General features: G+C 39.0%; 1 protein-coding gene across 6 annotated transcripts in view; it reads left to right on the top strand.

Annotated features, from left to right (window-relative positions):
- The window catches only part of spidr (scaffold protein involved in DNA repair), a 252990-nt gene that overhangs the window by 18871 nt on the left and 206259 nt on the right, over positions 1–27860 (top strand). For 5 of the 6 annotated variants that reach the window (XM_048529193.2, XM_048529190.2, XM_048529192.2 and 2 more), the window contains exons 4-5: positions 11369–11575; positions 18335–18495. In XM_048529193.2, coding sequence (XP_048385150.1) covers positions 11369–11575; positions 18335–18495 — 368 coding nt within the window. Of the gene's footprint in view, positions 1–970; positions 1124–11368; positions 11576–18334; positions 18496–27860 lie in introns of all 6 variants that reach the window. The other variant, XM_048529195.1, reaches the window with a different exon arrangement.

Here is a 27860-nt window from a genome sequence, read left to right as displayed (position 1 = left end):
TGCTTTTGATCATGAATGGTGATGGAAAGTTAATTGACTGCAGGAGGTGCCTTTGCAATATTTCATCTTCACCACCTTCAATAATGGGTGAGCCCAATTTGTTTTTGCGATAGACCGGGATGAAGCATTTTCAACCATCATCAGTAAGAATAGATGATCCATTTCTCCCAACACCATAGGTGGTAGTGTTCAACCAATTCGATTGACTTCATGCAATATGAAGAAAGTACTGAAGGACTGAATATGGCATAGGCTATGCCAGTAGTGCAACAATAGACTTGTGCTCCGAAACTAGCCGTGCCCAGAACCAAGCTGTTCAATTATAGATTTAACACTGGTACCTTGCACAGCCCAGAAGAAGTAAGAAATGCCAGAATTATTTTCCCTCATCTCACGCACCTTCTAGTGGTTGATTTTAAAAACAGGTATTGGCCAAATGGCCACAGCAGGATATCTGTTCTCCCCACCAGCTGCATAAGGTGTTGTGGAATACAATGCAATCAGGGAAAAATTGAGCTTTATTTGAAAACAAAAGGAACTTCACCAGCTCCTAAACACATGTTGATGTAAATAAGTAGAACTAAAAGAAAATATCTTTTTGTTACAATACTCCACTCCTCACATCGGCCTTCTAAATTTGCTTTACTGTAAATAATTTCTACCCTGCAGGGAATATTACTAATTTTAGTGTATTTTCATAACATTTCAGAGGTCAGTTCTGTTTTAACCCTGCTGTGACTATTACAGTAGTTCAACAGATTCATAGAAAATTCTGAAAATTGATGTTTCAGCAGCATATAATGTTGTGTGTTCACTGAGGCCTCTTGGTGAATTGAGAGGCCTAAAATGCTGGGCTTTCAAAGGCTGCAATAAAATATTTGATATCTGACAACATTTGGATTTTACACTTTAGAATGACAACGATCATTCAAAGTGACTGTTTCTTTCTCTGTTCCTTCACTCATTTAAGTTTCGGTTCTCTGAAGAGGAACCTGCAATTCATATGCTGAGAAACTTCCCTGTTTTCATACCCTTTGGAAGTACTGGGCCCCGTTGTTTGAGGATCCAGCCTGGCAGCAAACATATTGTGCAGTTTTGCAAAAGGGGATAAAGAGTGGTGATGGTATTCTATGACAAATCCTCATCTCACGCTGTTTGAACATTTTTACTTGTCTGATTTTGCTGCATGAATATTTCACCCTTATTATAACTGTGAATGTGTTTTAAACATAATTCATTGGTTGTGTAATCCTTTTGGATATCACCAAATTGGAAAAACTGTTATATAAAGCCTATTTTTCTTTGTCTTGAAATCTTACTGTGGGCTTAATATGCACATACTCCTCTTTTTAGAACTTGTAATTTTTGTTTGACCACTTGGCCCAGTAAGAATTGAAAAAGTAAGGAATACATTGTCTGGCTGCATGAACCTGCCATACCACACAATAAGACCATAGCTGATCTGATCATGGCCTCAATTCACATTTGTTCAAGAATCTTCTTGTCTCTTCACTGCTCTTTGGAGTAGAGAATTCCCAAAATTCACTGCTTTCACAAGAATATGTCCCTTCTTGGGTTCAACTGAGACATTCAAAAATAAATTAGAGAATCTAATATTTGAAAAGTAACTATGGACAGAGTTGTGGGGAGAGGTAGAAAAAGGTTGTAAATGAAACGTTCATTCAGAGAGCTGCTGCAGATACACAATGGCCTGAATGGTCTCCTCATACTGTTTAAATAAAAAAATTATGATCTCAGCTGATGTTACAGTCTTTGAATGCAAATGCCATTTTCCTTCCTTGTACCAGATTTGATTACAATTCTTTTGCATTGTATCCACTGTAGAATGACAGGTTTATTTGTATTGTAGGAGACAAACTTATTTGTTAAATGGTGAACTTATATGTTACTTTGAGTTTCTTGAGGATCCAGCATGGCAGTCAACTGTTGTTGGGATTCTGACCATTTGTCGCAGTGTATTTTCTCATCAGCTATCATAAGTTTACTGTGTGTTCTGATGTAAGGCTTGAAAGAATTCCAGCGTGAATCAAGCCAAGGGAACTTTCAACTCCTCCCTGGGGTCTTAGAGATTCCACATAACTTTAAATTTATACTTTTTCACTTTACTGTTCTTATAGATAAGACCAGATGTAAATTTCTTTCTGGTACATTGCTCATTTGTTAAAGAAAAGTATCAATGGAGAAAAAAAAACACTATCACAGAAATTTAAAATCTTTTCAAAACTATTCCAGTGTGATTAGAACATTGAGTCAGTGAGCCATGCTTAGTTTATAGGTTTAACTATATATCAGTTCCTTTTAAAAGTCTTTATGGGGAAGAGCATACTTGTGTTTGGGAGCTTGTTTGCCCAGCATGTGAGAGATTGTAGTCTGTACGTGAAGATATCCAACAGTAATACTGAGACAGATAGTGAATGTACATATGAGCAAGAGTGGGCCATTTGGCCTTTCGAGCCTGCTCTGCCATTCAGTAAGATCTTAGTTGATCCGATTTTAACTTCAACTCTATATTCCTGCATATCTCCAAATAGTCTTTCATCCACTTGGTAATTAAGAATCTATCTGTCACTTCTTTAAAAATACTTGAAGAATCTGAATTCATAATCTCTGGAGGAAGGAAATTTCAAAGACTTACAACTGTCGGAGACAAAAAATATTTCCTCAGCTGTTTTAAATGGGCACTCTTCTTTTTAAACAATGACCCTTAGTTCTAGATTCTCCCATAAGAAGAGACATGCTCTCAACATCCAACCTGGCTAAATCCCCTCAGGATCTTGTGTTTCAATTAAGTGAGAGGATACAAGTTTAGTCTGTCTAGCCTTTCCTCATAAGGCAGTCATTTCAGGCCTCTACCTTCTCCCACCTTTGAGATAATATGGTTCTTGCTCATTATTTCCCACAAGAATTGACAATTTTGCAATTTTCCACATTGTACTTCATTTGCCAGATCTTTGCCCATCCACTTAATTATATCCTTTTGTAGTGTGTTACGTCTTTTTCACAATTCATTTTCATACATTTCTTTGCATCATCAGCAAATTTATCTATCACATCTTCGGTCCCTTCATCCAAATAATTTATATAAATTGTGAAGAGTTGATGCCTCAACACTGCTCCCCCCTCCATGGCTCCCCACTTGTGAAATTTTATCAGCTTATTAAAAACCTACATTCTTACCCTGTGCCTCCTGTTGGCAAGCCAGTCTTCTGTCGATACCATATTATTAACCCCCACACCATGTGCTTTTCTTTCCCATGATAACATTTGATATGGCAACTTATCAAATGCCATTTGGAAGTCTAAACCCAATGCATCCACAGATTTCCATTTCACGTTAGTTAACGTAATTTCCCTTTCATAAAATCATGTTGGTTCTGCTTGATTATCTTGAAATTATCCAAATGTTCTGCTATAACCTCTTGAATAATAGCTTCCAACATTTTCCCTATGACAAACACCAAGCTAACTGGTCTGTAGTTTCAGTTTTCTTCCTCTGTCTCTTTACAAGTAAAGAAGTTATGGCAGTAGTTATTTTCCAATTTAAAGGAACCTTACCCATATCTAATAAGTTTAGGAACATTGAAACTAATGCATCAATTGTTTCACTGGCAGCTTCTTTTAAGACTCTAATTGTCAGGTAGATGCCAGTTTTGCAGTTTGACTGGAACAGCATGCCTAGTGGCATAGCTAATTTTGCAGCATGTCTTCATTACTACTGCTAGAATTTTGTCAGAGCTCCATAACCTTTGCAATATAACACATGGAGTGGATTGAATTCCTTCAGGACCAATCCTTTGTTGCTGGGACTTCATGGGACCAAATGAATCCCATTAGAATACTGCGTGTATGAACCACGAGCAGGAGTAGGCTGTTTGGCCCTTCGGGCCCAGTCTGCCAACCCATTCGATCGTGGCTGATCATTTCATTGGCCCAGCGCCACACACCCACCCTCTCACCATAACCCTTGATTCCTTGAAAGGTCGCTGGGCCCGAGGTGTTGATTCTGGTTTCTCGCCACGGATACTGCCAGACCTGCTGAGCTTTTCCAGAAATTTCTGTTTCTGTTAGCTCTAATTCCCTCGTTTATCTGCCACATTTCTTACATAGCTTAGTGCATGCGCAGTTTTCCATTTCAAGGAAATTATTACTGCACGGAAGTAATAGGAGTATAGAAGTTGGGATGTCATGTTGAGTGTGGTTGTGCAGGACATTGGTTAGGTCACTTTTGGAATACTGCCTTCAATTTTGGCCTCCCTGCTATAGGAAAGATATTGTGAAGCTGAAAGAGTTCAGAAAAGATTTACAAGGACGATGGCAGAGTTGGAGGGTTTGAGCTAAAGGAAGAGGCTGAACAGCCTGGAGCTATTTTCCCTGGATTGTTGGAGTCTAAGGGATGACCTTGTAAAAATTTAGAAAATAATGAAAGGCATGTATAGGGTGAATAGCCAAGGTCTTTTCCCCAATGTTGGGGGGAATGCAAAACTGGAGAGCATAGGTTTAAGATGAGAGGGGAAAGATTTAAAAGGGACCTGAGGGTCAACTTTTTTCATGCAGATGGTGTGCATGTGTGGAATGAGTTGGCAGAGGATGTGGAAGAGCCCATTACAGTTACCATATTTAAAAGACATCTGGATTTATATTTGCATACGAAGTGTTTATTGAGATAGGGGCCAAGTGGAACTAGATTAAGTTAAGATATCTGATCAGCATGGTTGAGATGGACCTAAGGGTCTGTTTCTATGCTTCATTGAGCAGGGAATTCCACAGATTCACAACCCTTTGGGTGAAGAATTTCCTCCTCAATTCAGTTCTAAATCTGCTACCCCTAATTTTGAGACTATGACCTCTTATTTTAGTTTCACCTGCCAATAGAAATATCCTGAGATAATGGGAACTGCAGATGCTGGAGAATCCAAGATAATAAAATGTGAGGCTGGATGAACACAGCAGGCCAAGCAGCATCTCAGGAGCATAAAAGCTGACGTTTCGGGCCCAGACCCTTCATCAGAGAAATATCCTCCCTGCTTTTATTATATCTATTCCTGTCATTATTTTATGTGTTTCTAAAAGATCTGTCCTCATTGTTCTTAATTCCAATGAATATAATCCCAGTCTACTCAGTCTCTGCTCATAAACCATCCCTCTCAACTATGCAATCAACCTAGTGAATCCCCCCTACACCCCCCCTCCAATTCTAACACATCCTTTCTCAAGTAAGGAGAGCAAAACTGCTCACAGTACTCCAGGTGTGGCCTCACCAGCACCTTAAACAGCCATAACACAACCTCCCTGCTTTTAACTTCCAGCCCACTAGCAGCAAAGAACAAAATCCCATTTGCATTGTTAATTACCTGTTGCACCTGCAGATCAATTTTCTGCAAGTCATACACAAGGACAACCAAATTGCTTTATACAGCAGCATGCTGCTGTTCTTTACTTTTCAAATAATAGTCATTTTTAACTGTTATTCCTACCAAAAAGGATGTCTTTACATTTATTAATATTGTACTCCATCTGCCAGACCTTTTCTCACTCAACCTATCTATATCCTTCTGCAAGCTTTCAGAATCCTCTGCAGAATCCTTTGCTCTATCACTCACCTTAGTGTCACCGGCAAACTTTGACACACTACACATGGCCCTCAACCCCCAATTATCTATGTAAAATGTAAACAATTGCGGTCCCAAACACTGATCCCTGAGGCACACCACTAATCACTGATCGCCAACCAGAAAAGCACTCATTTATCCCTACTGTTTCCTTCCTGTTGATTAACCAAACCTCTATTCATGCAAATACATTGCCTGTAATGCTATGCTCCTTTAACTTATGCAGCAGCCTTTTGTCCGGCTCCTTGTTGAAATCTAGATACAATACACCACATCTACTGAGTCCCTATTGTCTACTACACTCACAATGTCTTCATAGAATTCTAGTAAATTAGTTAAACATGACCTGCCCTTCGTGAACCCATGCCGTGTCTGCCGAATGGGACAGTCTCTATCGAGATGTCTTTGCTGTATCTTCCTTGATGATAGATTGAAGCATTATCCCACTCCAGTAGTTAGGCTCACCGGCTTATAAGTTGCCATCTTTTGTCTACTTCCTTTTTTAAACAGTGGCGCCACACTGGCTGTATCCCAATCTGCTAGAACTGCCCTTGAGTAGGGCGAATTTTGGAAAATTACCATGAGCACATTTGTTATATCTCCCGCCATCTCTTTTAGTACCCTTGGATGCATTTCATCAGGATCAGGAGACTTGTCTATGTTTAGCTCAATAAACTGGCCCAACACTACTTTCATCATCATGTTCGTTTCTAGGTCCTCACCTACCTTAGTCACCTTGTCGTCAATTACTGGCATGTAATTCATGTCCTCCATTGTGAAGACCAACACAAAATACTTGTTCAGTGCCTCGCTATTTCCTTATATCCCACTATTAAATTCCTCTTCTTATCCTGTAAAGGACCAATGTTTATCTTAGCTACTGTTTTTCATTTTAGATATTTGTAGAAGCTTTTGCTGTCAGTCTTTTTTTTCTGAGCTAATTTACTCTCATTATCTATCTTACTTTTCTTTATAGCATTTTATGTGGCTTTCTGTTGACCTTATAAAGTTTTCCCAATCTTCACATTTCCCACAGGCCTTTGCTAATTTGTATGCTTTATCTTTCAATTTGATGGCCTCCCTTATTACCTTCAACATCCAATGCATGATTACCCCTTTCTCTACAGTCCTTCCTTTTCACCTGTATATACTTTTGCCATGTACTTGAAAGATTGCTTTTAAAGCCCTCCACTGTTCCCCAACTATTCCACCAGAAAGTCTTTACTTCCAGTCTATTTTAGTCAACTCCTCCCTCATCCTGAGATAGTAAGAACTGCAGATACTGGAGTCCTGCAAACTGGAGGAGCAACACCTCATATTCCGCCTCAGAAGCCTACAGCCCAATGGCCTAAATGTGGTTTTAACCAGTTTTAAAATCTCCCCAACCCCAGCCTCATCCCATGATCAACGCTCCCTCTCATCCCTGCCTCCTTAACCTGACACAATCTGCCCATCTTCTCTCCCACCAATCCAGTCCTCCCACTTCACTGACCAATCCTCACCACTCCCTACCTGCACTCACCTATCATCACCCCACCTACCTTCTCCACCAGCACCCCTCCACCCTTTCCCTCTCTATTTATTTCTAAGCTTCCCCCCTGCCATTTCTGAAGAAGGGTCCCGATGCTAACATCAGCTATCCTGCTCCTCTGATGCTGCCTGGCTTGCTGTGTTCCTCCAGCTTCATGTTGCGTTATCTCCTCCCTCACCCTATTGTAGTCTGCTTTGTTTAAGCACAGGACTCTGGTATTGGATTTTATCTTCTGACTTTCCATGTGTATTCGAAATTAAACATACCATAATTGCTCCTTCCTAGAGGATCCTTCACTGTGAGATCATTAATTACTTCTGTCTCATTACATAGGACCAGATCTAGGATAGCTTGCTCCCCAGTTGGTTCCATTACATACTGTTCAAGAAAGCTATCACAGATACATTCAATGAACTCCTCCTCAAGGCTGCCTTGACCAACCTGGTACAGGGCAGGCAACACACCATGCAGGATTCCCAATCCTGCTTACAAAGGATGCTATCAATCCCTCTAAGTATAGTGTCCCCTACAACTACCTCTTGTCTTTTTGCTCCCTGCTCATGAATCTCCTCCTGTACCAGGATGCAGTGGTCAGCCGGCTCATCCTCCCTACAGCCCTTTTCCTCATCCTCACGGAGCAAGTACCTCATTCCTGTTGAACAAGGTCAAAAGCTGAGGTTTCTCCATTCCTGAATTCAGGATCTCCTTCCTACCTCACTTGCAATCACACCCTACTGTTCCTGATCACTGACTGAGTTTGAAGTACTTAATCTACCAGGTGTGACCACTTCCTGAAACAAAGCATCAAGGTACTTCTCCCCCTCCCATATATACCGCAGTGTTTGAAGCTCAGATCCCAGCTTATCAACTCCGAGCCAAACTTCCTCGAGCAACCAACAGTTGCTGCAGATGTGGTCACTATAGCTCACAATGGGGATAGTCAGCTCCCACATCATTCAGTTACAGCACATCACCTGCCCAGCCAACACTAGTTATCTAATTAATTTAATAATTAATGCAACAATAAATTTATATAAATTAATTTATTAAAGCTTCTTTGCTGTTTTTTTTTCCAAATTTAGAGCAGATTTCTGCCAGTCAATCAGATCACAACTTCCATGTGACATCACTCCAATTTTTTTCGCAGCCACAATGTACCCCGAGCTCACTTACTTTTATACTCACTCAGTGCTGCTACTCTGCCGTCTGACTGCTCCCTGCAGAATATAAAAGATATATTTTAGATTTTGTCTTTCATTGTATATAAGCATTGCTGGCGAGGCCAACATTTGTTGCCCACTCGTTTTGAATTGAGTGAATTGTTAGGCTAATTCAGAGGGTACCTTATTGCACTCGGTCTGCAGTCGCAGACCAGGTAAGAATGGCAGGTTTCCTTTCCGTGAAGAGCATTCGGGAAACGAGTGGGTTCTTATGACAATTGACAGAGGATTTATGGCAATGACTGGCTTTTAATTTCATATGTATTCACTAATAAATTTAAAGCCCACCAGCTGTCATGCTCATTTATATATGTATAAATCTTAATATAACATGGTCTCTTGAAGGCATTAATCTAGATAATAGGTAATTGAGGTCCCAGCATTGAACCCTGTGACACTCCAATAGGTATTGTTTGTCAATCTGAAAATTACCTTCTTATACCAATCTCCACTTTTCATCTGTTAACCTATTCTGTAGCTAATATTACCCATAACATCCTAGATTCTTGTGCAATAATCTTTATCAAATGCTTGTTTGGAAACCCAAATTCACAACTGGTTCTCCTTTATTCACCTTGTTCTTTATGTACTCAGAAAATTCTCCATAAAGTTATCAAACTTGGCAGTTGTCATTATTTTTAAGTTTGAATATCAGTCACTTATCTAAGGGAATTTATTCTTTAAAAATGTTGTATATGTATGTAGGAAAATATTGCAATGATTGCTATATCTGTTAAAAGCTATATTATGGATGCTTTTGAAAATGCTTGAATTCAGCAATTGTAAACAGATATGAAAATAATTATATCATTTGAGTGTCTGTGCTCAATTTGATTTTTGCTCTGTTGTAAAAATGTTGGATGAAAATTGGTAATTGCTGTTTGATTATAAAAATGGATCTTTGTGGAACAGATTCTTGAATAGTACTTGACTTAATTCTAAACCAATGTCTATAATTAGACAAAGTATCCTATTAGCTTGATTACTGGGACTCTATTCACCCTCAGTCTCAATTTCTTTCCCCTTATTATTTTGGACTCAGATTGTCACATATTAACCAAAGACACAATTTCTATATCATCTTAGAAAGCTTTTAGCTTTACATTATTTTTGTTTGCCATTCTGTAGCCACCAAATCGTTCACCCTTCTTGGCAATTGACTGAAGGTAAACCAGACCTTTCGCTATCTTGGTGTTAAATTTGTTCTAGGGATCAGCTCCAACTATACTTTGACCACACTACTAAGGCTGCCTATTTCCATTTATGTTATATTGCATGGCTCTGCCATTGCCTCAGCTCAGCTGTTGTTAAATTGCTCATCTGTGCCTATGTGATCTTTAGCCTTGACTATTCTAATTCACTCTTGGCCAGTTTCTCTCATTTAAACATGAAAGATTCAGAAGTATCTTGACAAGGTGCATGTGGAAGGGATGTTTCATCTTTTCGGAGAGTATAGAAGCACTGTTTAAAAGTAAAAGATCACTGAATTCAGGCAGAGATGCAGGTAATTCTTTTCTCTCAGACTAAGACACTTGGAAGTTTCTTAAAAAACGAAAGCACTGCCTTTGAATATTTTTAAGGCGGGGTAAATAGATTCTTGATAAATGACAATGGTTATTGGGGCTGAGTGGGTCTGCAGATTAATCAGCTCAACTATGATTTTATTGAATGGTGGAGTATACTTGAGTGGCCAAATGGCCTATATCTGCTCCTAATTGTATGTTTGTGTTTGTATTCTAACTAGAAGGAGGATAGACTGAAGATTATCCAAATCTCAGCTTCTCATATCCTAAATTGCAGCAAGACCTTATCACCTTTTGCCTCCTGCTTCAGTGGCTTCTTGATAAACCATGTTTCAGTTTTAAAAATCGCATCCTCATTTTCAAATTCCCTTGATGTCCTCATCCCTTCCTAACTCTGTACTTTCTTCAGGCCACAACCTTCTGAGATATCTGCATTGCTTTAATTCTGGCCTTATGAGGCTCCACTATTAGTAACTTCTGACCAAAGACCTAAGTTGTTGAATTCCTTATCTAACTGCGCAACTCTTGACTTTTTGACCTAGTATTTAATCATCTACCCTAAAATCTTCTGATTGTACTTGGTGTCAAATTGTGATTGAAAACCTTACAGTGAAACATCTTGTGGCATTTTCCATGTTGAAGGTGTTAAATAAATTAAAAGTAAAGTGAGAGAAGTCAACATTTTTTTCGGCGTTTAAACTGTTTTGTTCTTTCATTAATCTCTCTATCCTCTGCTGCTTGCCTCTCTGCATGTATGTTCTTGGGTGAGCATCTTGTGCTAGCCCTTCCTGAGCTACCTAGTCTAACTCGTATCTATGGTTATTGCTGCATTGGTACCAGCTCAATTATGTTCAAGTTTGTTTTCTGGGGCAAGCTGTTTCAATTTGGGTACGTGTGTCCCAAAGCTTTAATCTTCTATTCCATTTTTTTTTCAACAAGACTCATCTCAAGCAAATTAGTCTAAACTTGTAGTTTATCTCATGGGTTATGGATTCAAGCATCACTCAACTGTGCTCTATTTGAGCACGTAATCTAGACTGCTGTTACAACATCAACAAAATTTTTGGAAGTGCTATCTTTGGGTTGGATGTTCACTAGAATTCCCACCCAACTATTCAAAGAGACGTAGGATCCATTCACAGAGGAGGAAGGTAGTTCCTTTAATTAATCCCCATCATCAAAACCGATTTATCTTGGCTGTGCACAATACAGTTACTGTGTTAGTTTACATAGCACCATGATTATAGCTCAAAAGCTGTTTATCGGTTCAGAACAATGGAATGTGAAAATAGGACCTAATAGATGCTATATACATGCGAGTATATTTTTAATTGTTGAATTTAAATGTAATGCTTTTGGAATCTGAAAACGAAATATTTAAATAAACTGGCTGTTTGTTTATTATTGTGCAATAAGTATAACAAGATTATGAAATTTGCTTTTTTTGTGTTTTTTTTGGTGCAGCAGATCCTGGCAATCAGAACTCTGAGGAAATTGCAAAAATCACATGGAGTTCCAGTGACAGTGATTTGTCAGATGGAGAGTTACTGATGAATAATTCAAGGCTTTTGAAGGAAAGAGGATCTGCCCTGAAAGGCCAAAGTACAGTGAATTCGTACCATAAATACATTTGCATGATTAATTCATTAACAGACAGCCAGTCTAGCGAAGGCAAGTATTTTTTCTGTTGTGGACAAAGTAACTCAGTCAACAAGATGACAAATTTCTGAGTAGCTAGGTATGCACTAAGGGCTTTGAGATTTTGTATAATCCAAGCTTTTTAGGACAAACCTGGCAGGTTGCAATGGACGCAATTATATAGAAAATGGTGTTGAGTGGCACCTATGTTTTCTGCAAAAGATTGAATTTTAACCAAATTTTGATAGGAGGTGTAAAGCTGTTCACATTGTGAAAGTATCAGGGATTCAGTCAGAGGCAAAATAGATAATTAATGCAAAATGGATTACCTGTTGGTCTCATTTCAACAAGTACTGTAGCTCAGTGCACCAACATGGGGAGAAGTGTAACCAGAATACTTTATATACAAGAGATAATGGGAACTGCAGATGCTGGAGAATTCCAAGATAATAAAATGTGAGGCTGGATGAACACAGCAGGCCAAGCAGCATCTCAGGAGCACAAAAGCTGACGTTTCGGGCCTAGACCCTTCATCATGTCTCTTGTCTGATCTGCTGCAGAATGCTGCTTTGACAAATGAGCCTGTAGCTGCCACACGCTGTGTGGCTTTTCAGCCAAACTGTGTAAGAAGATACTGTTGAGCATACTCAAGTGCACTAAACCTGAGTGGTTCATGGTACTATCTCAGTTTGGCCTGCTTTCATTCTCTGCAATGCCACTGTGCTTACTGAATTGAAAGTTGTGTGAAACTGAGACATTCTGATTCATCAAAACCTGGAAAACCCATCTAGAAAGCATTTCAAACAGTGCAGTCACTCTGATGAACAGTGGGTGAAATTTTCCCACTTTGACTTGTTGAGAGAGATTCAAGGCACCTGATCAGACATGGCTCATAGTGATTTTTATCTCAGTCTTCTCTCTACCTAATTAGTTACTCAACTGAGCTCTTCAGTGCCCTTGTACAGTCATGTGGCAAGAGAAAGAGACAGAAAACATATATATGCACAAGAATACACTGCGACTGTTTCAAATCGACAAGTTGACAGCCATTCCTGATTCATTTCATGGTTCAGTCAAGTCACCCTCCCTAGTTTAAAATTTAAACAAAGCTTGGAAGTTAACTGTTAGTCGTCACTAACTGGGAGTTTTTCAATCACAGTGTCTGCACTAGTCTGTTTGCCAATCCTATTGTACAAAATGGATGTTGTTTTCCCTTGCATTGATATTTCTTGCAATTTATCTTGATAAGTGCAAAATTATGAGCTTCGAAAAGGTGCCTTTTCGACAGTACTGCTGTTTTAGTAATTCTGTTAAGAAAGTAACTGTTTCATTGCAGTGTTTTCGTATTGGGTATTATATAAGATTATCATTTACATTGAGTCTCTGCAATTACAAACCCATTTGAAAGGGAGTCCTTCAACCAAAACAATTTGAGTGCCACTATTCTAATGGCAGTATTTGGATATGTCCAGCGATTATTTTGTAACGATGCAATGAAAAATGAACAGGGCTGAGATTGTTATTCAGTAAAATTTATAATCTGTTAATTTCACTTGAATTAAGAAATTGCTGTTAAATGATACCATACAGCCATCTTTAGAAAAGAAAATTTGTATATATAGATTTAACTATGCATAAATTAATTTTTCAGATGTTTGTGTAATTTTTTTGAAAATAGGTCTGGAATTTATTATTTTAATTTTTTTTATATTTCCACATTTGTAGCTGTTTTTCAAACAATCAACACAATCCTATCATACAGTACAAATATTGGTTTCACTTTAAATTTGTACTGCAAATTGTCCTGATCAGTGCCAAGACAAAATGCTTTGATAAAGCCTTTTTTCAGCATTATTCAAATTGTAGTCAGTCAAAATCATGGCACTGAAACTTGTGGTGAACTACTTGTTGCATCTTGTCAATCTGCAAGAGACCCATATAAGTCTGTGCTGTGCTCCTTATTAACTAGTCAATCTTGTACATATGCCAATATATTACCCATACTCTTTTAACCTTCATTTCAGCATTAAATTTTGATATGACACTTTATCATATTACTTCTGGAAATCTGCAGTACATCTACTATTTCCGCAGCATGTTATTTTCTCAAATAACTGCAGTGGATTGGATTTACATGATTTCCCCTTCACGAAAGCATTCTGTCTCCATTTCAAAGCCATGAACTGATTTAAGTGGCCAGATGTAATTTTTAAAAAATAATACTTGTAACATTTTCCCTATGACAGATGTTAAACTATTTGTTTATCAATTCCTACTTTCTGTCTCTGTCCCCTTTCCTATAAAAGAGTTACATTACCTATCTTCCAATCTAATGAGACTTTCCCCAAATTCAGGGAGTTGGGGAAAAATTAAAAGCCATCCATTAAATATCTCACAAAGCTGCCAGCCTACAACTGCAATATGATTTATTCAGTTGTATCTCGGTGCTTGTAATCTCCCTCAGTTCCTCCCTTGCTTCCATTTCTTGATCTATAGGCATTTCTGGGATGTTATTTTACTGCCTGTACTGAGGCCTAATGAAAAGTATCAGTTCAGTTCATTTGCCATCTCCTTATTTTGCTTAGTTATTTCTATGGGACTGATCCTCATTTTGTTAACTTCTTAGAAAAATGATTTATAGAAACTCATTCTACTTTTATGTTTCTGGTTAGCTTTCTCTTGTACTTTAATTTTTTAGTTTTTAATATTTCACTCAATCATTTGGCCTGCCATTTACTGTTGCATAACTGTGGGTTTTTTTCTTTAAGATTGATACTCTCTTTTAGCTTTCTAATTAACCACTAAGGCTCCGTCCCTTAGAATTTTGCTTTCTTAGGAATGTATCTATTCCATTTATTTTAGAATATCCCCTTAAATGCCTGCCACTGCATCTCTGTTGAGCTATACCTTAACCTGCTTTGCCTGTTCACTTAGGCAACTCTGCTGTCATGCCCTCATTATTATGCTTAAATTGAAATATCAGCCTTAAACTCACTCCTCTCCTGAAAATTGAGAATAAAAATCATGATATGGTCACTGGAAAACAGGGCTGCTTTTGTTCTGAAGTCATTAACTAATGCTGAATTGTTGCACAATTCCAGATCTAATTTGCCTCTGTTTTTCCTATCAAAGTGCATAACCTCATACTTTCCGACATTGTATTCCATCTGCCAGTTCTTTGCCAACTCTCCTCGCCTGTCCAAGTTCTTCTGCAGCCCCTCCACTTTCTCAACACGAATTGTCCCTTCACCTATACATCTGAGCATTAAAGGGTACAGGACATGTAGGAAAGACAGAAATCAAGATAAGGTGGAGGAATAGCTTTAATTATGATATTAGCACAATAGAGAAAGGATGACCTAAATTGAGGAAATCAGGATGTGGTAATAGTTTGAGGTAGATGGGAGAAATGATGATGGTAGGAATCGCTTGTGCAAGTGGTATAGAGGTCCCCTAATAGTAACCACATATAGATTGGAGCAAAAAAGAATTATTAATTGGAGCTATCACAAAGGCACAGAAATGATCACATTATATCTTAATCTACTTGTAGACTTGGAAATTCAGATGAGCAAAGGTATCTGAGAGAAGAAGTTTTCATGATAGTTTCCTACAATAGCACCTTACCAAGAGCCGACTGAAGAGCAGGCAGATGGAATACTATGTCAGAAAATATGAGGTTATGCACTTTGATAGGAAAAACAGAGGCAATGACTATATTCTAAATGGGGAGAAGTGTCAGAAATCTGAAGAACAAAGGGACTTCGGAGTCCTAATTCAGGATTTTCTTAAGGTTAACATGTACTTCATTTGTCAGGAAGGCAAATGTCATGTTAGCGTTCTTTTAAAGAAGACCACTGAAGCTGTATAAGGCTCTGGTCATACCACATTTTGAATATTGTGAGCAGTGTTAGACCCCAAATCTAAGGAAGGAAGTACTGGGGTTGGAGAGGGTCCAGGGGAGGTTTACACAAATGATCCTGGGAGGAGTAGGTGAGGTCCCTAGGTCTGTACAAGATGGAGTTTAGAAGAATGTACGGGAACCTGATTGCAACTTACAGAGTACTGAGAGGCCTGCGTAGAGAGGATGCGGAGAAAATGTTTCTGCTAATATGAGAGACTCGGACCCGAGGGCTTAGCCTCAGAGTGAAGGGTTAGCCCTTTAGAACTGACATAAGGAAGTATATCTTCAGCCAGATGGTGGTTAATCTGTGGAATTCATTGCTGCAGAGTGTGTTGATGCTGTGAATTTGAGAAATTATTTTTGTCCTGGATTTTGTTTTTGAAGAGAGGTTGCAAGGCAGAGGTAATGGGCAACCTACCAAAACCACTAGAGCAAACAGCTTGGGAGCCTTTTTTCTTAATAAAAAAAGAACAGCCTGAATGCGTGTGGCCATCTCTTATAGATCAGGGTTTCTGGATTTTTCAGTTTAGCTTTAATCAGAACGTATTAGGGTCTCAACAGAGTTGGAAGCTTCAGTGAATGTCTTCTGGCTGCTACTGCCTCTGAATTTTCTCTTGATGTTTATTACGGGAGAACTGCGTGTGAGCATCAGTGTTTGAATTTTCCTTTTTGCCAAGGAGTGTGGATGTGGAATGTTACTATATTGGAGCAGTTAATATAGTCACATCTGTTATTCTGCTAAGTTTTCTATAGAGTTAAGCTATTCTAAATTCTTCTTTCTTTGGTTGTGTTTTAACTATGGTATTTAAACAAATTGTGTTTTGCATAACATTAAGTAGTTTGACCAGTTGCATTACGTCTGGAAAAGGCACTTCACATTTGTCTTTAAAAATAAGAAATAGTTAAGGTCTCAGCTACCTTCTTAAAATATTTTGATTGGGCTCTGTCTGGTCCATTGTGTGTGTTGAAGACAGATAAATAGGTTCTTAATTGGTAGGGGAACGCGGAAGAATAGGGTTGAGAAACATGTTAGCCATGATTGAATGGCAAAGCTGACTTGGTGGGTGGAATGGACTAATTCTGCTCCTTTATTTTATGGTATAGATACATATCATCTCGTAACCATGTTTCTACAAAGGCTATGATATCATATTCATTTATTTCTCTTTGCACTTTCCGTTCATTTATTTATTTCCAATTCTATGTGCTTTCAGATACAAGGCGTTTAGTTTTAATCTTTTTGTATCTTATAGTCTTATCTGAAATTTACTCCTAAATTTGTCTCCTGTATTCTTCCTGTCATGGCCTGTTCATCATTTCATGTATTAATACTGTTCTCTTTTGTCTTTTGAGGTTGCAGACTTGCTCACCAGGCCAGTGTGTTTGATTGCAGACATTTCCTTGCCCTGCTGGGTAGCATCGTCAGTGCACCTCTGATGAAGTGTTGGAGTTCTGTCTTGCTTGTTATATATGCCTTGGTTTGCTGGGGTGGTTGGCATTACTTATGGTTCTGTTTCTCATGGTATCTCTTGGTGGCTAGGAGGTGTTCGTGTATACTTATTGCCAGTTTTCTTCCAGTTTGGCCTATGTAGTGTTTCTCACAGTTCCTGCATGGTATCTTGTATGTTACATTAGTTTTATTGTTGTGGGTATGGGGTCCTTCACATACGTTAGTAGCTGTCACAGGGTGGTTTTTGGTTTGTGGGCTACCCTGATACCTAAAGGTCTGAGTGGTCTTGTGGTCATCTCTGATATGTCCCTGATGTATCGTAGGGTGACAAGTGTGTCTGGCCATGTTGCGTCATCTTGTGGTCTGTCGTGGGGCTAATGGCGGATTGTGCTTTTTGGGTATCCATTCCTGTTAAAAAAAATCCATCAACAACCACATTGAACTGGACCTGAATAACAAACCACTGAAAAACAAAATTGAAAGTAATACCAACCACCCCAGCAAACTGAGGTATATAAGTAACAAGCAGGACAGAACACCAACACTTCACCGGAGATGCACTGATAATGTTGCCTAGTAGGGTGATGAAATGTCGACAATTAAACACGTCAGCTTGGCGAGCAAGTCTGCAACCTCATCCATGACTCCAGTTACAAAGCTTCTCAAAGATCTCGTCTTTTCTTTTGATATGGTTTATGTAAGGCATGGTTTGTCAGGTTAGCATGCAAAACAGTGCTTTGCACTGCATATCCCTACATATGTCAGTAATAAATTAAAATCTTCCTAAATTTTAAGCCCTTGCCCCACTGTTAATTTTAAAATTCTCTCTCCTTCCATAATTGTGTAGTTTGCAAGGTCACCAGCATCAAGTGGTTGAGATGAATGATGTTGCATTGGTACATATCCCACTTTCCCCACCCCTGCTACCAATGTTGCATGAACGAGAACCCATTACTTCTACACCAGTCCTGCAGCCATGCATTTATCTCTCTAATCTGATTTGTTGTATGTCAGTTTGTAAATGGTTCAAGTCACAATCCAGAAATTATGCCCTTTTTGAGGCTGTGCTTCTTAATTTGGCACTGAGCTTAGTGCTGACTGCAGAATTCTTTGTCCTCCATCAATTGTCAGTGCCTTCCTTGTACAATGAGACTAGATCCTGTCCAGCACTCAGCAAGTGTCCTGAAGCCGAGCATTAGGCGGATGATTTTGGCAATGATACAATTCAAATGCATTGTTTGTGCAGACTGATAGAGAGCTATTAGAAAACTAATAAGAATCAACTCCCTAAAGCTGTATTCCCCTGTTGAATTCCAATCCTAATCCAGGTCTCAATTGAGAAACGGAATTCACAGATCCTAAAATGCCCTCTAAGCCTTTAAATGTTGTTCATTTTGGTGTGGGCTGAATTCAAAATTAGCTTGTTCTCTTTTGACAGAAAACGTACCCATTATTGACTGGGACAGTTTGAGTGATAAAGATACACCTTCTGACAAGGTGGAGTGCATAGTCGATCCCACCTGTATCGATTCAGATACATCAAATAGCCATAGTGGGGGCAACAGAAACAATGTAACTCAGCAGTCTGAATCATCAATGGTAAGTTGGAATTCTTTTGCATTGCAGAAATGTCTTTGGGAATCTGTATATAGTCAATAGGCAAGAGAGAAGGAGGAGTGGCGTTTTTAATTAGGGATAACATTATGGCTGTATTTAGGGAAGATATTCCTGGTAATACGTTCAGGGAATTTATTTGGGTGGAACTGAGAAATAAGAAAGGGATGATCACCTTATTTGGGTTGTACTATAGACACCCAAATAGTCAGCAGGAAATTGAAAAACAAATTTATAAGGAGATGTCAATTATCTATAAGAACAATAGGGTGGTTACGGTAGGGGAATTTAACTTTACAAACATAGACTGGGATTGCCATAGTGTTAAGGGGTTGGGTTGAGATGAATTTGTTAAGTGTGTACACGAAAATTTTCTGATTCAGAATGTGGATGTACCTACTAGAGAAGGTGCAAAACCTGACCTACTTTTCGGAAATGGAGGGCAGGCGACTGAGGTGTCAGTTGGGGAGCACTTTGAGTCAGTGAGCATAATTTTATTCGTTTTAAAATAGTGATGGCAAAGGATAGACTGGATCTAAAAGTTAAAGTTCTAAACTGGAGGAAGGCCAATTTTGACGGTATTAGGCAAAACTTTCAAAAGTTGATTGGAGGCGGATGTTCACAGGTAAAGGGACACCTAGAAAATGGGAAGCCTTCAAAAATGAGGCAACAAGAGTCCAGAGACAGAATGTTCCTGTTAGGGTGAAGGGCAATCCTGGTAGGTGTAGGGAATGCTGGATGACTGGAGAAGTTGAGGTTTTGGTCAAAAAACGTAAGAGGCATATGTCAGGTTCGACAGCAGAAATTGAGGACTTCTAGTAAAGTATAAAGGCAGTAGGAGTATACTTATGAGGGAAATCAGGAGAACAAAAAGGAGACATGAAATAGCTTTGGCAAATAGGATTAAGGAGAATCCGTAGGGATTCTACAAATACATTAAGGACAAAAAGGTAACTGGGAAGAGAATAGGGCCTGTTAAAGATCAGCAAGGCCACCTATGTGTGGAACCACAGGAGATGGGAGAGATACTAAATGGGTATGTTGCATTGATTTTACTGTGGAGAAGGATATGGAAGATATTGAACCTGTGGAGATAAATAGTGACATCTTGAAAAATGTTCCTATTACGGAGGATGAGGTGCTGGACATCTTAAAACACATAAAAGTGGATAAATGCATGGGACCTAATCAAGTGTACACTAGAACTCTGTGGGAAGCTAGGGAAGCGATTGCTGCACCTTTTGCTGAGCTATTTGTCTCATTGATTGCCATGGGTGAGCTGGCAGAAGACTTGAGGTTGGCTAATGTGGTGCCACTCTTTAAGAAAAGTGATGGAAAAGCCAGGGGACTATAGATTGGTGAACCTGATGTCGGTGGTGAGCAGTTTTGGAGGGAGCCCTGAGGGACGGGATTTGCATGTATTTGGAAAAGAAAGGATTGATTAGGGATAGTCAACATGGCCTTTAGTGTGGGAAATCATATCTCATGAACTTAATTGAGTTTTCTCAAGTGGTAACAAAGAGGATTAATGAGGGCAGAGCGGTGGATGTGTTCTATATGAACTTCAGTAAGGCATTCGACAAGGTCCCTCATGGTAGATGGTTAGCAAGTTTAGATCACGTGGAACAGAGGGAGAAATAGCCATTTGGATATAGAACTGGCTTGAAGATAGAAGACAGAGGTATTCCTTTTCAGACGGGAAGCCTGTGACCAGCAGTGTGCCACAAAGATAAGTGCTGGGTCCACTGCTTTTCATCATTTATATAAATGATTTGGATGCAAACGTAGAAGGTTTGGCTAGTATGTTTGCAGATGAGACCAAAATTGGAGGTGTAGAGGATAGCAAAGATATTTACCTCTGAGTACAATGGGCTTTGGGTTAGATGAGCTAATGGCTGGAGGTATGGCAGATGGAGTTTAATTTAGGTAAATATGAGCTGCTGCATTTTGGAAAGGCAAGTCAGGGCAAGAATTATACACTTAATGGTGTGGTCCTGGGGAGATTTCCTGAATGAAGATGCTTTGGAGTGCAGACTCAAAGTTCCTTGAAAGTGGAGTTGCAGTTAGATAGAATAGTGAAGAAGGTGTTTGGTATGCTTACCTTAGTTGGTCAGGCATTGAATGTAGGAGTTGGGAGGTCATGTTGCGGCTGTGCAGGAGATTGGTTAGGCCACTTTTGGAATGCTGCATTCAGTTCTGGTCTCCCTGCTGTAGAAAGGATGGTTTAAAACTTGGAAGTGGTCATAAAAGATTTACAAAGATGTTGCCAGGGTTCAAGTGTTTGACCTCTTGAGAGTGGGGTTAGTTTCTCTGGAGCATTGGAGGCTGAGGGATGATTTTATACGCGTTCCTCAAATGTTGAGGGGCATATATAGAATAAATAGATGAGGTCTTTTCCCTGGGGTGGGGAATTCCAAAACTATATGGCATAGGTTTAAGGTGAGAGGGGAAAGATTTAACAGGGATCTAAGCGACAACTATTTCATTCAGTGGGTGGTGTATGTATGGAATAAACTGCCACAGGAAGTGGTGGAGTTTGATACAATTACAACATTTAAAAGATATCTGGATGGGTATATGAATAGGAATGGTTTAGAGGACCAAATGTTGGTAAATGGGACTAGATTTCAAATAGGATATCTGGTTGGCACGAATGAGTTGGTCTGAGGGGTCTGATTCCATGCTGTATATCTCTATGACTCTATGACTATAACTAAATGGAAGAATTTCCATTTGACAGATTTGGTAAAGTTTTTTTTGTGATGTTGAATCTCAGATTTGTGAGCAGAATTACTGGCACTTTTGTTCCGGAAGTCATGATGCAAATATTTGCATTTGAAATAAGTGAATAAAAGTTTCCTGGCTTTTCTATTATTTATTAAAATACTATTGATCAAAATAAATATGGAAGTTTGTAGATTGCGAATATATTATCTGTTGTTTGTTTCAACTAGCTTCAGTGCATTGCATGTCAGTTCCTTGTCCCCAATCTTCTGGTAAAAGTGTTCCAAAGTTCTGGATGTGAGTTTGCTCGCTGAGCTGGAAGGTTCGTTTTCAGACGTTGCATCACCATTCTAGGTAACATCATCAGTGAGCCTCCGGTGAAGCGCTGGTGTTATGTCCCGCTTCCTATTTATTTCTATCTATTCTATATATAAATAGAAAGCGGTACATAACACCAGCGCTTCACGAAATGCCTGAAAACGACCTTCCAGCTCACCGAGCAAACTCACATCCAGAACCTCAACCTGAGCTACAAATCTTCTCAAAACTCGCTGTTCCAAAGTATAAACGTTGTGGAAGGGTCACTGGACCCGAAACATTAACTCTGATTTCTCTCCACGGATGCTGCCAGACCTGCTGAACTTTTCCAGCAATTTCTATTTTTTTTACCTCATTTCCAGTGTCTGCAGTTCTTTGTTTTTATTTATCATTGTGACTTAATTGGCTAGGACAGAAAAACTGAAACAATGAAAAGCTATGCTTGAAAATGGCAGTGCTAAAAGTATAATGTAAAAGTTGCCCATTTTGATGTTTTAACGTTTACTTTCAATGTTGTTCTCGAAGTGTCTTTGAGACTAACTATGCTCAAAGGTATTGTTATCTAGACGAGAGTAAACATTAAGAAATAGGTCTAAGCTGACTGGTGTCAGTCTAGTTAGCCACCATGGGTTTTGATAGTTCACATAGTCAAAGAGGTAACTTAATTGTCTAAAACTCTATAAAAGTACTACTTTGCTGAGTGATATTACAATTCTTCTGAATGTAATCTGACAATTGAAGCGATGCTGCTTATTGGTCTGGATGTATCTATCTGAACAATTACCTTCCATGTGTATCTGTGTGCACATGTTTTCTGTTGCCATTTGTCATGCAAAACATTTTAATATATATAAGGTGCTACCTACTCAGTTAATCGCATCTGTTATTTTCATCGGTATTTTCTTTGCCATTTATCCTCCTGTAAAGGAGATGTAATAAAACTGGAGGATTTTTTTTGTTGAAAGTATGCATTTTTAATTTTACACTGTGTTATTTTCTACCATCATGGAGATCTCAATGCTGGCCTACTATGGTGGTTTCATGGATGGGTGGCAATAGTTTTCCATAGCAACCAGTAGAGATTTAAGAGAGTAGTTCTTGGGCCACTTTATGTTGACAAGGAACAAAAGTTTGATTTTCACAAATACTGTTTTTAATAATTTTTTCAGGTGTGTTATGGACCAGACCAGACCCCCTCAATATATATTTAAGAACGTAGACTAGACCCTAACATTTTCTTATTTTAAAGCTAGATCTGAAGCGCCATGTTCCAGATGCAGTGTAGCTGGCCAAACTATTTGACATTAAGCGAACCATAGTTAAAATGCAAACAGAAGAAAGAGTAATTTAGAATAGCAACTATCGGAAGAGTTAACCGAATAGCAGATATAGTAGCTATTACTAATTAATTGTCCCAGTATAGTAACATCTCATAAATACACCCCTTGGCAAAAGAGCCAATTCAGACACTCCTGCAACTTGAATACTTGGCTTTTGGAAACAAAATGTGAAAATATCCCTAATATTCTGTTGTACTAGATTTTGTTTTCAAGGCGTTTCATTGATTTGCCTAACTAAATTAAGGTTTTGTTGGACAAATTCTTCCACTGCCAGAACAGAACGTTGTTGGTGCTATCTTCAAAAAGATGTTTTGTGTGTAATTTTAATGCATTCCTTTTTGTGTCGTTTGAGGATTAATTCCCTCCCATCCAGTTAGGATTTGGAAGCTAATTGATAAAGTGTTTCAGTTTTGAGAGAACAAGAAGATCTGTTTATACAATGCATTTTTTTTTGTTGTGGCCTCCAATAGGGGGCATTATAACTTCACAAGCCAAGTAGTATCATGGAAGCATTTCCAGTAGCACAGTACTGTGATTTGTTCGAGAAACTTACTGGCCCTTTTATTTTGTTATAGAGTAATTCAGTGTAATTATGGATGTTACATTTCAGTGTGATTTGGATTTGTATCAGCTAGTGTGGCATGCTTGTTGCTGGGTTTTCTTTAGAGGGAGGCTTTGGAATAGAAAAATGTATCCCATGAGATGAAGTTAATAACTTTATTTGGAAATGAAAATGTTTCATTTGAAGTATTAATTGACTGTAGAATGTGCATAGTGTGTAAGATTATCATATTGAATTGTACCATATGAACTTAGGCACAAATCTATTTTTAGCTTTTGTGTAATGCTGGAGTCCAGGTTATCTGTACATTACATATTGTTTAACTAAGGAGTGGCACTATTGTAGGAGGGTTAGATCATCCTTTGATTACTTTGTGCAAGGTGCAGAAGAAATATGAACTGCAGAAATAAAGATCAAAAGTAAGGCAACATAAAACTCATCGAAGCAAATAAGCCATTTTTTGAGTTAATGAATAAATTCAATTCTACATTTTGAAAATAGGGAGAAAATTTCCACATCATAACCTCTGGTTTTTCTTGAATCGCAAGATTATGGCCGCGACCTGTTGCAAATCTTGAGGCTTTCCGCAGTGAATGTTGTGGGGAATGAAATGTTTGGGTGCGAACTAGATATAACTTAAGAACTATATTTGTTTTATGACTTAGTTTTCTGTTCCTGTTTTAAAGATATGCTATTTTGTTCTATAACGCAAACAACCCAGGGTCTGCTTTTGTTTCATTAATAAAAAGGTTTATTAATAAGAGAGTAAAAATGAGTCGCCCTGCTGTTGTGTCTTACCTCATGGCTCAGATTGAAATCAGTTGTTAGTCTTCTTAAATGTGGAATTGTCAGCAGAAATCCTAATTCATAAAAACCATAAACTGAGTTGTTAATCCGCAAGTTTCATGCATAGTGATGTTAAAGATGCCAAAGCGAATTGATATCTTCAGTGTTGAACAAATGATTTCTCAGTGGGGACAGTCTCAAACAACAGGTCATAGACATAAAGTGAGAGAAGGTAGGTTTACAACTGAGATGAGGAGAAACTACTTCTCTCAGAGGATTGTGAATCTGTAGAACTCACTGCCTCAGAGTGCAATTGAGGCAGAATCAACAAATTCAAGAAGAAAGTTGATATGTGTCTGAGGAAAACTGAGATAAAGAGCTATGGGGAGCTAGCAGGAAAGTGGTGTTGAGACCAGAATAAGATCAGCCATGATCATATTATATGGTGGAGCTAGCTCGCAGAGCTGAATTCTCTACTCCCACTCCTAATTCCTGTGTCACTATCTACACCTGGAACCCTCTGAACACCTCCATTTAAATTGGAGACTTAGAGAGTTCTGAGGAATTGTTAGATTATTGAGCGTTGGCAGTCAGTCTGTGCAAAGTAGAAGTTGGCATATAAGATGGCAACAGCACTACCCTTAACAGTGGTCATGGTTAGATCTGAAAGAATGATATGAACTAATACACTGTGGAGAAAATGACACCAGTGACATTCCAAATGCATTGGATGGTTGAGGGTTGGGAGATACCACATAGGTTCCCAGTTGTTGTTTGAAATGAGTTGCTGACATAATAATTTAATGTGCTGTGACTTGCTGGCACTGGGATAGGACAGCCACCTGTTCCTCACAAGTGGTAATCCAGCTCCAGCAAAGGAGACAGTTTGATGCTGGGACATCCTTAGTCTGCATCTATGTTCTTTTCAAGAGCATTAGAATATCATAGTGAGGCCACTAACTGTGGGGTCTGTTTATCTGTGTCGACTTCCTTCAGGTATCTTGCCCTACTGCATTTCCCTCTGAGCAGCAGCTTCTAGGGGTTGCTTTTGTTTCTGGCCTTGCAGATTGCATTGTAATAGTCTTCATCTGTGTACCAAGGCCACAAGGAATGTCCCAACCACGAGGACATGTCAGATACACAATGAGCAGATAATTTGCGCAAACGGTCAGAAATAGAACAACATATCAGTAGTAGTAGTCTTCAGCCCTCACATTAATCATAATGAAATATCATATTGTGCCCTGACCATGAGCACCATGAACACTTTGCAAGGAGGCCAATGTCGTGCCTCAATAAAGAGCTCTGAGGTATGTAACCCTAATGCATATTGCAGAAACAAAATTCTAATGCTACTTTGGGGAAGGAAATGGTTTCATTAATCCACCATCATAGCACTCCCTCCCAAAAAAGACTACCTTGAACATCACAGACAATGTCCTTGCGTACTTATTCAGTGTGTGAATGTGGCAGCTCAGAAACATTGTCTTCCAGCATCACGTCCGAAATGTGATTCAGTAATGGGCAGACCTAGTAGAGAATTTTAAGTTAGTGTTTGAATAGGTCTGCTTATCAGACATGCCCAGGAGTCAGTTTAGTGCACACTATGTAATGGACATGATTGCTTAATACCACAACTTTTTAATGCTCACTTCTGTAAAAAGAATGAATTGTAGTTCCGTGCCAAATCAATGGCATTACTAAGCCAGTGGGTGAATGATTAATGAAATTTTCCTTGGCAGGGCTTCATTTTCAAAGCATTATATTCACCCCGAAAAAGAAAAAGACCAGTGACTTACTCCACTTACTGTGTGTGCAGTGGCAGCTATTTTATATTGTTGTGCAATTGACTTTGAAGTGAAGGGAGCAACATTTCAATTCTGTTTCCTCAAACGTAACTTACATTTGATTTGATTTATTTATTGTCACGTGTATTTTGTTACAAAATACAGTGAAAAGTGTTGTATAGTGTCACCACTTTCTGGCCGCCATCTTAAAACATAGAAAAATATACCAAAACATAGAACATAAAGGCAGAAAAATGAGAAAATAAAGAAAAACTGTTGAGTGCTCTGTCATGGGTATGCTGCCTATGCACATGTCCCCTTTGCCACACCGCAGCCACTAGAATAAAAGTCGCCACTACTCTTTGGCACTATCTCAACTCCACCAGTGCCCTTGCCACAACGAGTCCTCAATGGACCTCACCAATACAGGCATGACCGATGTTGCTGGGTACCGCTGTGGCCCAAACTTGACCCCCATTGTTGCCGTGAGCCCACTTCAGGTCAACCTCACTGCAGCCACTGCTGATGCCACTGGGTCTCACACTGGGCCCAAACTCACCTTTGGTGCTGTCTCCATGAATCAGATGCAGATGCCACTGGGAATCCAAACTCAACTCTGCTGCAGCACCACGAGTCTGTGCTGGTGGGCGTGCTAGCTACTGCCGTTGCCTTTGCCGTGACTAAAACCTTCAAGGGGTAAGTTTAAAAAAAAATTATAAAAAGCGAGAAAATACAGTAAAGAAGCAAAAAACAAAAGCAGACTGAGTGGACAAGCCCCAGGCTCAGAAGACCTATCCCAGTGCCATCTCACCAGAAGTTCTACTGAAGCTTTACCAATGATGATCATGTCTGTGAATTAATCCTGAAACCATGCCTTTGCAAACTGTCATGCCCTTTTTGGTCATACATTCTCATCATGTAGAGGTCAGAGTAATCAATCAGTTTACGTACACAGTCAGTGGTATAGAAGTGTCAATGCTTATTCACCACATGCTCTGGCTATTCTTCAAGAAAAGAAATCAAAAAGAATTCTGTGCAGAGATTAGCTTTGGAAAAAGTAGGATTTTTTTGGCCCACGATATAATTTTGAGGGAAAAGGGACAATATGTAGGACATTCAGCAGTCACTTTGTGCAAAAGGCCTGATGCATATTGTTAGTAATTGTACATGATTATCTCTGTCTCTGAAGTCTTGTAGATGCAGCTTGCTCAGGAAATACAATGCTACATATTACTTCTATCAAACTTTGAAAAGAACAATTAGATTTCACCCTGAACTGACATAGAGGATTTTCATTAGAAATGGGAGAGGCCATCTGGGCTGCCTGTTCTTAGTAAGCTTTCCTTCAGTTCAGTTGGTTCTTAGCACATTCCCTCCACTGAACAAAGTAAAAGAAGAATCCCCAACTGGGTCTTCCTCAAAGCAAGCAGTTATCACCAGTCATTTAATTTCTCAGAAGACCTGCAATGCGTATAAAGGCTGTACATGAATAATAGGAGCATACAAACTTCAGAATAATTAGTTGTGTGTCAAATCACTTTCTAATTACTGAGAATTGCAGTTACATGATAGCAAAATAAAAATTTACTTTTCAGTACTCGGAAGAGTACTAAAAGTGGCAAAATTATACCCTTTCAAGATTTGCGAGTGTTGGCCTTAGCTCAGTGGTAGCACTCTCATCTTTTGCCTCAGAAAGTAGGGAGTTCACTTCCTAATTGATTCTTCAAAACATAATGTAAGGTGGCACTTAAGTGTATTACTGAAGGAAGGCTATGATGTAAAATCAGGTGTCTTTCAGATGAAACATTCAACTGAATATTTTCTCAGGAGGCT

Source organism: Stegostoma tigrinum, chromosome 5 (assembly GCF_030684315.1).
Source record: "Stegostoma tigrinum isolate sSteTig4 chromosome 5, sSteTig4.hap1, whole genome shotgun sequence".
Taxonomy (NCBI): domain Eukaryota; kingdom Metazoa; phylum Chordata; class Chondrichthyes; order Orectolobiformes; family Stegostomatidae; genus Stegostoma; species Stegostoma tigrinum.
The sequence above is the reverse complement of the archived record's forward strand: the minus strand, read 5'-3'. Positions and strand labels throughout refer to the sequence as shown.